Source organism: Salvelinus alpinus, chromosome 2 (assembly GCF_045679555.1).
Source record: "Salvelinus alpinus chromosome 2, SLU_Salpinus.1, whole genome shotgun sequence".
NCBI lineage: Eukaryota > Metazoa > Chordata > Actinopteri > Salmoniformes > Salmonidae > Salvelinus > Salvelinus alpinus.
The window spans coordinates 51,753,153-51,766,567 of record NC_092087.1 but is presented as its reverse complement, the minus strand read 5'-3'; the positions used below and the strand labels follow the sequence as shown (position 1 = coordinate 51,766,567).

Sequence of the window (13,415 nt, the reverse complement as noted above, 5' to 3'; positions counted from 1 at the left end):
ATTGTGTTATTGACCGTATGATTATTTATTCCATGTGTAACTCTGTGTTGTTGTTTGTGTTGCACTGCTTTGCTTTATCTTGACCAGGTCGCAGTTGTAAATTAGAATTTGTTCTCAACTGTCCTACCTAGTTAAATAAAGGTGAAATAAAAAATTAAAACAATTTAAAATGTAAAAACCTCCCTGGTCTTTGTGGTTGAATCTGTGTTTGAAATTCACTGCTGGAATGAGGGACTTTATAGATCATTGAATATATGGGGTACAGAGATGAGGTACTCATTCAAAAATAAGGTTAAACACTATTATTGCACACAGAGTGAGTCCTTGCAACTTATGTGATGTGTAAAGGAAATATTTACTCCTGAACAAATTTAGGTTTCCCATAAGAAAGGGATTGAATACTTATTGACTCAAGACATTTCAGCTTTTCATTTTGAATGAATTAGTAATTTTTTTAAAAACAATTATTCCACTTTGACATGATTGGGTATTATGTGTAGGCCAGTGACATAAAATCTCTATTTAATCCATTTTAAATTCAGGCTGTAACACAACAAAATGTGGAAAACGTCAAGGGGTGTGAATACTTTCTGACGGCACTGTAGCTCTTTGGAAGATCATGCCAAGCTAAATGTCACATTGATTTCTCCCACATAAAATACAAGGACGACGAATTCACCCCACTTCGACATCTCTGAGAGTGCAGAAAGTGGAGACGTCGAGGGGCTGTGGCAAGAGCGGGGTGTACGTTTGACAGAAAGTCACTTCACATCATTGGTATTGAGCATGGAAGCTCTAGCCATAACATACACTACATGGCCAAAAGTATGTGGACACCTGCTCGTCGAACATCTCATTCCATGGGGATTATTTTTGAAGTTGGTCCCTCTGTTGCTGCTAAAACAGCCTCCACTCTTCTGGGAAGGCTTTCCACTAGACGTTGGAACATTGCTGCGGGGACTTGCTTCCATTAAGCCACAAGAGCAGTGAGGTCGGGCGACTAGGCCTGGCTCGCAGTCTGCATTCCAATTCATCCCAAAGGTGTTCAATGGGGTTGAGGTCAGGGCTCTGTGGAGGCCAGTCAAGTTCTTCTACACCGATCTCGACAAACTATTTTTGTACTTTTTCCTAACCTCTCTGGATTACAACCAAATTAGGATTAGTGCAATATATTACGTATTGGATCACAAAAAAATATCTATTTTACATTTCCGTGTAGTTTACCAATAAAATTGTCTGACAGTGAAGTAGACATACTCGGTATTCATATCCCAAAAGAAAGAAATGATCTCAATACAATCAATTTTAAAAAGTTGGCAAAAATAGATAAGAACTTGCTACAGTGGTAAGGAAAATAAAGTTGAAGTTGGAAGTTTACATAAACCTTAGCCAAATACATTTAAACTCAGTTTTTCCACAATCCTAGCAAAAACTCCCTGTCTTAGGTCAATTAGGATCACCACTTTATTTTAAGAATGTGAAATGTCAGAATAAAAGTAGAGAATTATTTATTTCAGCTTTTATTTCTTTCATCACATTCCCAGTGGGTCAGAAGTTTACATACACTCAATTAGTATTTGGTAGCATTGCTTTTAAATTGTTTAACTTGGGTCAAACGTTTCGGGTAGCCTTCCACAAGCTTCCCACAATAAGTTAGGTGAATTTTGGCCCATTCCTCCTGACAGAGCTGGTGTAACTGAGTCAGGTTTGTAGGCATTCTTGCTCGCACACGCTTTTTCAGTTCTGCCCACACATTTTCTATGGGATTGAGGTCAGGGCTTCGTGATGGCCACTCCAATACCTTGACTTTGTTGTCCTTAAGCCATTTTGTCACAACTTTGGAAGCATGCTTGGGGTCATTGTCCATTTGGAAAACCCATTCGCGACCAAGTTTTAACTTCCAGACTGACGTCTTGAGATGTTGCTTCGATATATCCACATAATTGTCCTTCCTCATGATGCAATCTATTTTGTGAAGTGCACCAGGTCCTCCTGCAGCAAAGCACCCCCACAACATGATGTTGCCATCCCCGTGCTTCATCCCTGTGCTTTTTCCTCCAAACATAACGATGGTCATTATGGCCAAACATTTACATTTTTATTTCATCAGACCAGAGGACATTTCTCCAAAAAGTATGATCTTTGTCCCCATGTACAGTTGCAAACCGTAGTCTGGCTTTTTATGGCGGTTTTGGAGCAGTGGCTTATTCCTTGCTTAGTGGCAATTCAGGTTATGTCGATATAGGACTCGTTTTACTGTGGAAATAGATATTTTTGTACCTGTTTCCTCCAGCACCATCACAAGGTTCTTTGCTGTTGTTCTGGGATTGATTTACACTTTTCGCACCAAAGTACGTTCTTCTCTAGGAGACAGAACACGTCTCCTTCCTGAGCGGTATGGCGGCTGCGTGGTCCCATGGTGTTTATACTTGCGTACTATTGTTTGTACAGATGAACGTGATACCTTTAGGCGTTTGGAAGACTTGTGAAGGTCTACAATTTCTTGGCTGATTTCTTTTGATTTGATGTGATGTCCCATGATGTCAAGCAAAGAGGCACTGCGTTTGAAGGTAGGCCTTGAAATACATCCACAGGTACACCTCCAATTGACTCAAATTATGTCAATTAGCCTATCAGAAGCTTCTAAAGCCATGACATAATTTTCTGGAATTTTCCAAGCTGTTTAAAGGCACAGTCAACTTAGTGTATGTAGACTTCTGACCCACTGGAATTGTGATACAGTGAATTATATGTGAAATAATCTGTCTGTAAACAATTGTTGGAAAAATTACTTGTGTCATGCACAAAGTAGATGCCCTAACCGACTTGCCAAAACTATAGTTTGTTAACAGGACATTTGTGGAGTGGTTGACAAAAGAGTTTTACTGATTCCAACCTAAGTGTATGTAAACGTCCGACTTCAACTGTACCTGATATTTGTGGAAAAATCACTCTGATTTCCTCTTAGTCATATCATGTTTACATAATTGCTTATGCCCTTGCCTACACCTAGCAACCAGTTTTTTTTATTTATCATATGAACAAAACATATTTTGGGGGGGAGGGATCGGAAAGCCAGACAAAAATCAAACGGGCCTATTTATATATTGAATATGAATTCAGAGGACAGAAATTATTCAATATTAAAGTATTAGACCTCTCACTAAAGGCTTCAGTCACAGGTTGTCCCAAATTGAGGATTAGCTGATAACTACGAAACAAACATTCTGGATGATATAGAGAATCAGGAACTATTTATTGATCAGCATTTTGATATGCTCGAAAAAGAAACGGATACATCGAAGCGAACAAGAGAAGACCTTTCCTCGAGTTCTGCGTGTGAAACTGAAGGGAAGCCGCCATCTAAAATTCCAAATGTAACATTGGGGGGGGGATGTTTTATAACTCTGTCTCCAGAAGATAGAGCATGGCTTACAAGCATTAGCGAGCAGTTTAAAAACTGGATCTATTGCCTGGGCTACTGGGGGAGGTTGAGGCCTTAAAAACAAGAATGGATTACAGTAATAAAATGATGGAAGAAATACGAGCGGAAAATAAGATATTGAAAACTACCGTGGACTCCCTAAAAGACACTACAGAGAGGCTACGGTATGATAATAAAACAATGAAAGCCAAATTACTTGATCTAAAGTGCAGAAGTATGAAAAATAATTTTGTTATAATGGGAATAAAGGAGGATGAAAATAAACTATCAGTCAACGGAGGAAAAAGTCAAGGTATTCATGAAACGTAATCTCAAGATAACTGACGAACAGGTGGAAACAATTGATTTTCAAAGGGCTCGCCGTTTTGGTGGCAGAGCAGAGGGAAGGCCCCGTCCGATCGTAGCTATGCTAACCCACTACAAGATGAAAATCGCCTTGTTACAACAGGGTATGGAATTGAAGAACACCCCATTGTCTATTAATGAACAATTTCCCCATGAAATAGTGGAAATGACGTGCCCTGTAGCCCACTTTCAAAAGGCCCCGAGCAGAGAAGCAGAATGTTCGTCTAGTGGTCGATAAATTATACGTAAACAACTAAATGTTCAAGGACTCGAAGATTACAACATGGCTGTGAGTGATAGCTACTTCCTGTTGAAGTATTCCCCGATACATATGTGTACCATATTACACAGTACAAATATGGATTAATTAGTTTTTTACAAAAACATTTTGTAAACTGTTATGTAATAAAATGTTCATGCAGTATGGAACTGTGGACTATGTGGACTTAAAATAAGGTTGGACTTATGGTAATGCAGAATGGGTATGATGAACTTATCCTTTTTCTATTTAGGCAATATGTAACTTTGGACGATATGGACGTAATATCAGGTTTTGATTTAGGGGAAGGCGAAGATGGGTAAGGCTGACCTTTTTTCTTTATGATTTTCTTTATTTATTTAATTTGAAGATTGTACATTCGTTTTTTTTTTTTTATATGATATGGCCTAATTGTAGAGGTCGTTATATTATCACTTAAAAGATGTTATATAGTGCGGCAATTGTTGGCCGATGTGAATTGGAACAATTAGCTTTTAAGATAAAACTTAATAAATATGAATAGATTTATTATAGGGCTAGGATAAAAGATGAAATAATTAAAAACCTGCCTATGTTCTCTATTGGAATAGGCCTATACGATCCTAAAATAATTGGTGTTATTACTCCTTTACATAAAAAAAAAAAATCTCAATATAAAAAATGTAAAGGATGATTATTGTTCCGACACAAATGGACTAGATATTGTTAACAGGGTTGTTGTTTCTATTAGTGTGTGGCGGGCTGGTTAACACCGGGATAAACTGATTAAAGTTAACGGTATAACTAACTGTCACGATCGTCGTTACGTGAAAGAGAGGAGGACCAAGGCGCAGCGTGATAGCAATACATCTTTACTTTAATAAAGACGAAAACGAAGAACACTGTACAAACAAAATCAAAACAATAAACCGACGAACGTGAAGCTAAACAAACTAAGTGCTAACATGCAACATAGACAATCACCCACAAACTACCTAATGACTATGGTTGCCTAAATATGGCTCCCAATCGATAGACAGCTGTCTCTAATTGAGAACCAATCTAGGCAACCATAGACATACATACACCTAGACTAAACATTGCCCCATAAACATACAAAAACCCCTAGACAATACAAAACACATACCTCCCCCATGTCACACCCTGACCTAACTAAAATAATAAAGAAAACAAAGATAACTAAGGCCAGGGCGTGACACTAACACAATAACTGGCTTATGAAAGCACTTCTCTAAGAGAGAGAGAGGTATATTATATATTTCTACATAAGCTATTCATGCTACCTTTTATATTCTTGATCCTAATGATATAGGCCTAGGTGTAAAACAGCCGAGGTGATAGAGCAACGACCCTGGAATAAAAAACAAAATGTTTATGGGTGTAGAGAGAGTTGGTTTTACAGGTTTACTCGCTCTGGTTTGTCACTACTGCATGTATTCTTGGCTATCGTGCCATGGCTGTGTCAGAGTCGATTGTAAGTTAAACTTGGGTATTCCTTTATGCGCAGTGTGATGCCTAAGACACATTTTTACTTCCAGTCATTAGCGGCCGTGAGAATCTATGTTCCTTTTTCCTTCTACCTTTTTTTTTTGTCAGAATACAACAGGATATAATGAGGACTACATTAAATATGTCTTGCATGTAATGGACATAGTAAAAGGACTGGTCTTGCGATATACAGTACTTAGCTTGTTTTCTCTTCATTTTTTATATATTTTTTCAAACAATTGAATACAATGAACTGAGCAGGCTGGGCTGACATGCTTATAGCCTTGCTAGGACGTTGTAAATATGAGCATGCATTTATAAGATTGCTGTTATTATTTCTATTAATATGATCTATTATTGTTACAATTTTTATTAATTTTTTTACTGTTCTTTGGTTAGATATTTATGTTATCATGAGACTGCCCATATTTTCCTCTGGCCAACGCCAATTTGCGGCCAAAGGTTTGCCTTAGGACGCAAAGGTGCGTCATGAGTCAGGGAGATCGTCTGATAGTCGTATGCACACTATTATTATATTATTATATTATTACACACTGGCTGCCCCTGAGCAAAGTGGGTTTTATCAAGAGTGCATCCGGATCTATACTTGGCCCCATGGTCATAATTTAACAAAGTATTCTCAACTTGAAAGGGCTGTTACTTTTTCGTCTGTCGAAGGGAAAATACTAGAGTTGGAAAATGTAACTTGGGAAGAGAGAACCACTACCTATGTCTGCTGTATGTATTGCTGGCATGACTGTTGTTTTAGCTGAGGAGTGTGATGCCACACACTAACACCAGGGTTCAGGCCAATGTGGTGTGAGGGCAAGACTGACTCTGTCTGTGGCCCCAGGTGTAGAAGGTTCCTCTATGCTCAGATGTAATGGCTGTGGTCCTCAACCCAGTGCTCACACACTCCAAAAAGTTGATGCATGTTTGAGAGTGAGGTGAGTGAGGTGAGGTGAGGTGAGGTGAGGTGAGTGAGTGAGTGAGTGAGTGAGTGAGTGAGTGAGTGAGTGAGTGAGTGGGTGAGTGAGTGAGTGAGTGAGTGAGTGAGTGAGTGAGTGAGTGAGTGAGTGAGTGAGTGAGTGAGTGAGTGAGTGAGTGAGTGAGTGAGTGAGTGAGTGAGTGAGTGACATAGACGGAAGCCCGGAAGCTCCATATAACTCTTACAGAATTTCCACGTGGCCATTGGACATTTAATGAAAGCCTGTTGGATAACAATTTGTTCTTAACTTTTTCTTGCACAACATAGGTACAGCAGATCCCCCTTATTGTATGGGACATGTTCAAAATGTACTTTTGGAGTCCATTCAATACAATACTCATCATTAAAACAAAATCAGTTTAGGTCAAAAGAGATTAGACTAATAAAGGAAATAGAGGAAGTAACAGCGCAGGTAGATGGTAATGGAAACTATACTAGAGGCACAAAATAGGTCAGAGGAAAAACAAAAAGAAACGGAAGTACTTATTCAAGAACGATCAAGTGCAATGTCTTACAAAAATAAAGCGAATTGTATGGAAAATGGTGAAAAATGCAAAACATTTTACTTGAATCTTCAACATAGAAATTCTACCAAAAGTAATTTACAGAAACTCGTGACAAATGATGGAGTTATCCATGATTCACCAAATTTGTTTTATTTTTGTCTCCTCCATTTCCACTGAATGATGTAACTGTAAGAATTTCTTTCCTAATAATAATGTAAAATTAACACATTTACAGAAAAACCTATGTGAAAACCAACTTACAGAAGAGGAACTTTTTGAGGCAATAAAATCTTTTCAGTCTGGAAAAACACCAGGGCTTGACGGTGTACCTGTTTTACTTGGATTAAATGTCAGGAATTGTGAAAAACTGAGTTTAAATGTATTTGGCTAAGGTTTATGTAAACTTCCAACTTCAACTGTACATTTGATTTAATTTGATTGAATGTACTCTGCGCCAGCATATCAGCAAAAGAGAGAGAGAAGAGAGGAGAGAGAGAAGAGAGAAGAGAAAGAGAGAGAGAGAGAGAGAAAGAGAGAGCAGACAGAAGAGTTAAAGAAGAACTGCAGTGAATGTTTCTGGGAGTAGAAGGAGAACAGAATAGAAGAGACATTGTTGCTGCGCTGCCTGGGGCTGTGGGAGCTGTGTATGAAATAAAACAGTGCCCTGCAATTTCAGGAAATGTTCCAACGTAAGAATCCAATAGTCTATTCTTTCTGACACCATTATACTATTTTATTGGAACACACACAGCATGTGCACATTCTGATTTGGATCTCTTTTAGTCCCCATTTGGACTAATCTTCCAAGAGTCCTTAAACATTAAAATACAATTTATAATACAAACACATTTTCACATATAACACACTATTACAAACATACATAATATACTAACATAATGACCCAATAAATACTCGATCTAAAAAAATATTGATTATTCATCTATTATAGTCTCACAACATTTCTATGTATTATATTTAAATCCTTTAAAAATAATGTTTAAATGTATATATTGAAAGGTTTCTGGTTTGCTCAGCTAATTTATTCAATTTCTTTATTGCTCTAAATCGAAATGGTCTTTTGCCTATTTCTCTTTCCTGTCTGGATAACGCATAGATGGTGGACAATCTATTCCTAGTATTTATGGAATGTCTGTCTCTTACCAACTGAATACCGTTGTGAATAGAACTTGGCCGTTTTAAATGATGTATATTATGAAATAAAATAAGCATGTTTTTTTCAATTATCTTGTCGATTGATGACCAACCAAGAACAATGCGCATGACTGCAACAGAAGAACCATATCTCCACCTTAAAACAATCCTTGCTGCTTTGTTCTGTGCAATCTGCAGCCTCCTAACTTCACTTGATGATGCATTTCCCCAGACCACAGAACGGTAGTTCACCTGACTCTCAATTAATGCTTGTGTTATTTGCTGAAGAATTGTTCCTGGTAAATATTTAGCTATCCTTCTGATTATGCATGCTTTAAAAAAAAAATTATACATAGATTAGTTATTTGAGACAACCATAATAAGCAGTTGTCTAGCTGCACTCCCAATAGTTTGGTTTCTGCCACTACTTCAATTTGTACTCCTCCCATACTTAATTGTATCCCATGCTGTTTTGGCCTTTACCTAGTTGAACAGATCAACATAACTTTGGTTTTCTTGGTGTTTAAAACAAGTTTGTTTTGGCAAACCCACTCCCTGATATTCTCCAAATCTCCTTGTAAAGCCTGCTGTACCTGTTGAATCGATTGTCTTGCTTCATAAATTGTAGTATAATCTGCAAATATAGTAGCTTGAGTTTCAGCTAAGGCATAGGGAAGGTTGTTGGTATATATTAAATAAAGAAGTGGCCCAAGGCAGCTGCCCTGCAGTATTTCACAGTTTAACACATGAGGGGAAGAAAATGAACCATTGATATAGGTGGACTGTTTCCTGTCAGTTAGATATGACTGTACCCAATTCAATGCTACCTCCTTAAAACCATAATGCATTAATTTTGTCTAAATTATTTATTGATCCACTATATCAAATGCTGCATCTAAAAATAGTACACCCACAAACTTGCCATTATCCATAGCATTGAGCCACTGGTCAGTCATGTCAACCAATGCAGTGGTAGTGGAATGGTTTTTGCAATAAGCATGCTGCTTGGCTGTAATCAGATCATTATTTTCCATGTACTCCCATATTTGTCTACTCACAATACCCTCCAATATCTTACTGAGTGTAGGGAGTAGACTAATTGGTCGACTATTGGCAGGAGTAATGGGTTCTTTGCAGTCTTTCGGAATAGGACACAGTTTCGCATGCTTCCATACATTGGCAAACATCCCCTTTTCCAGTGACCAATTAAATATGTATCTCAGTGGAACTGCAATCTGGGGAGCAGCACAGCGAAGCAAAAAATTGTCCATAAGACCATAACCTGTAGATTTACCATCAGGTAATGACTTCAATAGGTTTAACACCTCCTCCACTGACACCGTTTGCAGACTAAAAGAGCAGATCTTGTTGCTCATAATATGATCATCAATCCATTGGACAATAGCTTGTTTGGAAGAATGTATGTTTACATTATTGCTCAGTAATTTAATTTTCTTTGTAAAAAAATCTGCTAAATGATTGGCAATATCAACTGGTTTTGTTATTATTCTCCCATCAACCTCCACACTAGATGGGCATGATGAGATAGATGTACCAAGTAAGCCCTTAACTGTGTTCCATACCTTTTTAGAATCATTTTTACAATCAATAAAAGCATTGTTGTAAAATAACTTGTTTTTCTTTCGATTCAATTTAACTGCATAATTACGTAATGTTCTATAATTCTGTTCATCAATTTCTAAATTTGACTTGGCTGCTAAGACTTTGGCCATATTTCTTTGAGAAAAAACCTCACCAAGTTCATCATCAATCCATGGAGATGGACGAGCACCAACTGTACTCTTTCTTATAGGGGCATGATGGTCCATTACCTCAGTGAGCAAATCAATAAAACATTCTGTAGCGTGATTCATCCTCTAGATAAATCAGCTCCCAGGGTACAGCAGCCAAATCATTTAGAAATAGCTCATGATTAAATGTTTTAAAATGTCTCTTGACCACAATCCTAGGGGGTTTCTTTGGAACCTTGGTGTTCATGGTTATGGTCACAATATTATGGTCTGTCCAGCCCACTGGCATTGATCTGGCTTTTAAGCATTGCAATGGTATATTACAGAAAATCAGATCAATGCATGTGTCTGAACGATGACCCAGCTTAATTGAAGATCTAGTAGTATCATTAACCATTTGTTTCAAACCACAGTTCTTGGCATATCTCATCAATTTTGTTATATTCGAATTATTGTGATCCTTCCAATTTATATTAAAATCACCCAAGATAAATACATCTCTGTTGCTATCTGTGGCCTGGTCAAACCCAGTACATAAGTCATCCAGATAGGACACCTTAGAGCTAGGAGGTCTATACACACATCCCACCAATATGGGTGCCTGGTGAGGCAGATGTACTTGAGCCCATAGTGCCTCTATTTGACATAGATTAATGTCATCCCTCCTTTTAAAAAGTATATGATTCTGAATATACAGTGCAACACCCCCACCATTCCTATTCCTGTCCCTTCTCAGTAGACTATATCCTTGAATGTTAATTTGCCCATCATTTACAGATGCATCTAAATGCGTTTCGGTCAAGGCCAAGATATGAATATTATTTATGTTGACCAAGTTAAAAACCTCATGTATTTTGTTAGGAAGGCTACATACATTAACCTGAGCTATATGCAACCCTTTCCTTATCAAGTGGAGATCAATAGAGCATGTATTCGTTATAGTTGAAGTTGATACACTACAACACACAAACTCAGATTTGAACATTAAATTAAAATAGCCATGGAGTTACTCTAGAGTCCCGATACAATTGCCCATTGATATAAAGTTTATCCATCACCATGGAGACTCGTTGATTAAGGCAACGCTTTTCCTTCTAGACGGGATATCGTTTTTTTCTCCTTTCATTGATCTCGGTGGGGAAGTGATCATTCATTCCAAAATCAGTGTTTCTGAGTTCTCTGCCCATGTTCTTCGTCATTTCCTTTTGCTTAAATTTGTCAAAACATGCAATAATAGACCGTGGCCTATTTCCAGAGGCCTTACCTATTCTATGGGCTCTGGAGAAAGTGGCATTACGCACAACATCAGTGGGCAGTTTAAGTTGAGTTGACATAAAGTGTCCTCACAGCCTCTGCTGTTGTCTTTCTCCGGTATCCCTGAAAATATTAGATTGTTCCGCATTGATCGACACTGTACATCAAGCAAGGTTTCTTTAAGTTGTTTGTTCTCCCTTTGCACCACCTCCACCTTGCTATGAATAGAGTCTACAGTACCTTTCAGCGCTGTGTTCTCTTTCCTTAGATCATCAATCTGACGTTGGCTGAATTCTAGACTAGCACATAATGCATTGATGTCCTCTCGTAATATATCCAAGATATCAAGTCAACATCCATATCAGTAAACCTCTCCCCACTCGCCACACACGCGCCCTCTTACTAGGGGATGGTTTGGTTCCATCGTTGATACCTATTGGCCAACCTGGTTTTGGTTTGTTTTGTTGATTGGGTTGGTTGTCCTTAACAATGCTTGAATCCTCCGAAACCAGCGACATGTTTCTTTGAGTTCGTAAGTATCTCTCGCCAATGAATCGTTCAAGCTCTTCAATGGATTCTGAATCATCCAGCGTGTTTACAGGCAGAGTTAAACACACAACCAAACTGTTCAGCCGCAACTGAAAACCGCTGGTTGAAAGTGGTGTGACGATGAGAGGGCTCACTCTGGCCAAAATCTGTCCTGAATCTGTCTGATAGTGCTGGTAAGCGCATAGCCACACATTTGAAGATATGCACACACAGCCAATCACACACACACTCACCTGCATGAATGGGAACAAAAGTCCGACTGCGAAGTTGGCGATCCAGTTGACGATCCCTGCGATCATGAAGGCTGCGGGTCGGTACGACTGCTCAAACAGCTCTCCGGTCAGTACAAAGGGGATGCCACCTGAGAGAGAAGAAAAGAACAGAAACACACAGTTCGTCAACAATCAATCCTCAGAGTCTGTCCTAAAATGGACACCGTATCAGTCAGATTAATTCAAATAGACCTGGGTCAAATACATATACTTTGAAATACATGAGATACTGCTGATTTAGCTTGCCCGATATAATGGAACCAATGGAATGTTACAGGTACAATTAATCATCATCACTAGCACAGCCCCTGTACCATTGCACGCATTCTATTAGGGTCTGGGGACATTGATAGGCAAACAGCCGTGTCCTGTTTGGACCAAAGTTGACAGCTTGATTTGGCAAATCAAAAGCTAGACACAGGGAATTTATCATTGTGACAGCAGGTATTTTCTATTGATCAATATCTACGCTTGTACTCTAGGTGTACTAAACATGGACTCATTAGATTATGTCAGAAATAGTGAGTTATATTAGTTAGTTACACAGTGAGGTCCAAAAGTATTGTGACACATTTGTTGTTGTTTTGGCTTTACTCCAGAACTCCTTGTTCATAGAACCCATTTTAGGGAACCAATAATTCACTTACATGTACATTAGTCAAAAGTGTAATATTTTGGGGCCTCCCGAGTGACGCAGCGGCCGAAGGCCCTGCATCGCAGTGCTAGAGGCGTCACTACAGACCCAGGTTCGATCCTGGGCTGTATTAGAACTGGCCGTGATCGGGAGTCCCACAGAGCGGCGCACAATTGGCCCAGCGTTGTCCAGGCTAGGGGAGGGTTTGGCCGGGGGAATTTACTTGGCTCATTGCGCTCTAGCGACTCCTTGTGGCGGGCCGGGCGCCTGCAGGCTGACCTCGGTCGTCCGGTGAACGGTGTTTCCCCCCGACATATTGGTGCGGCTGGCTTCCGGGTTAAGTGGGCGGGTGTTAACTTCTTCAGGCTGCAAGCCCGACATCGGGATCAATATGACAACAGCCTGTCCAAGTGCAGAGCGCGAAATTCAAAATCTATTTTTGTAAAATATTTAACTTTCACACATTAACAAGTCCAATACAGCATTTGAAAGATAAACATCTTGTCAATCCAGCCAACATGTCCGATTTTTTAAATGTTTTACAGAGAAAACACCACATATATTTATGTTAGGTCACCACCAAATAAAAAAAGACAGAAAGACATTTTTCACAGCACAAGTAGGCTGCATTTAGCATGCACAAGCCAACCTAACTAACCTAGAACCAACCTAAATAACCTAGAAAAAACTACCTCAGATGACAGTCCTATAACATGTTACACAATAAATCTATGTTTTGTTCAAAAAAAATGCATATTTTAGCTATAAATCA

General features: G+C 38.8%; 1 protein-coding gene across 3 annotated transcripts in view; it reads right to left on the bottom strand.

Moving 5' to 3' along the window:
• Positions 1-13,415, bottom strand: part of slc2a9l2 (solute carrier family 2 member 9, like 2) — a 264,735-nt gene that overhangs the window by 36,990 nt on the left and 214,330 nt on the right. For all 3 annotated transcript variants that reach the window (XM_071384136.1, XM_071384150.1, XM_071384142.1), the window contains one exon: positions 11,971-12,098. In XM_071384136.1, coding sequence (XP_071240237.1) covers positions 11,971-12,098 — 128 coding nt within the window. The remainder of the gene's footprint in view (positions 1-11,970; positions 12,099-13,415) is intronic.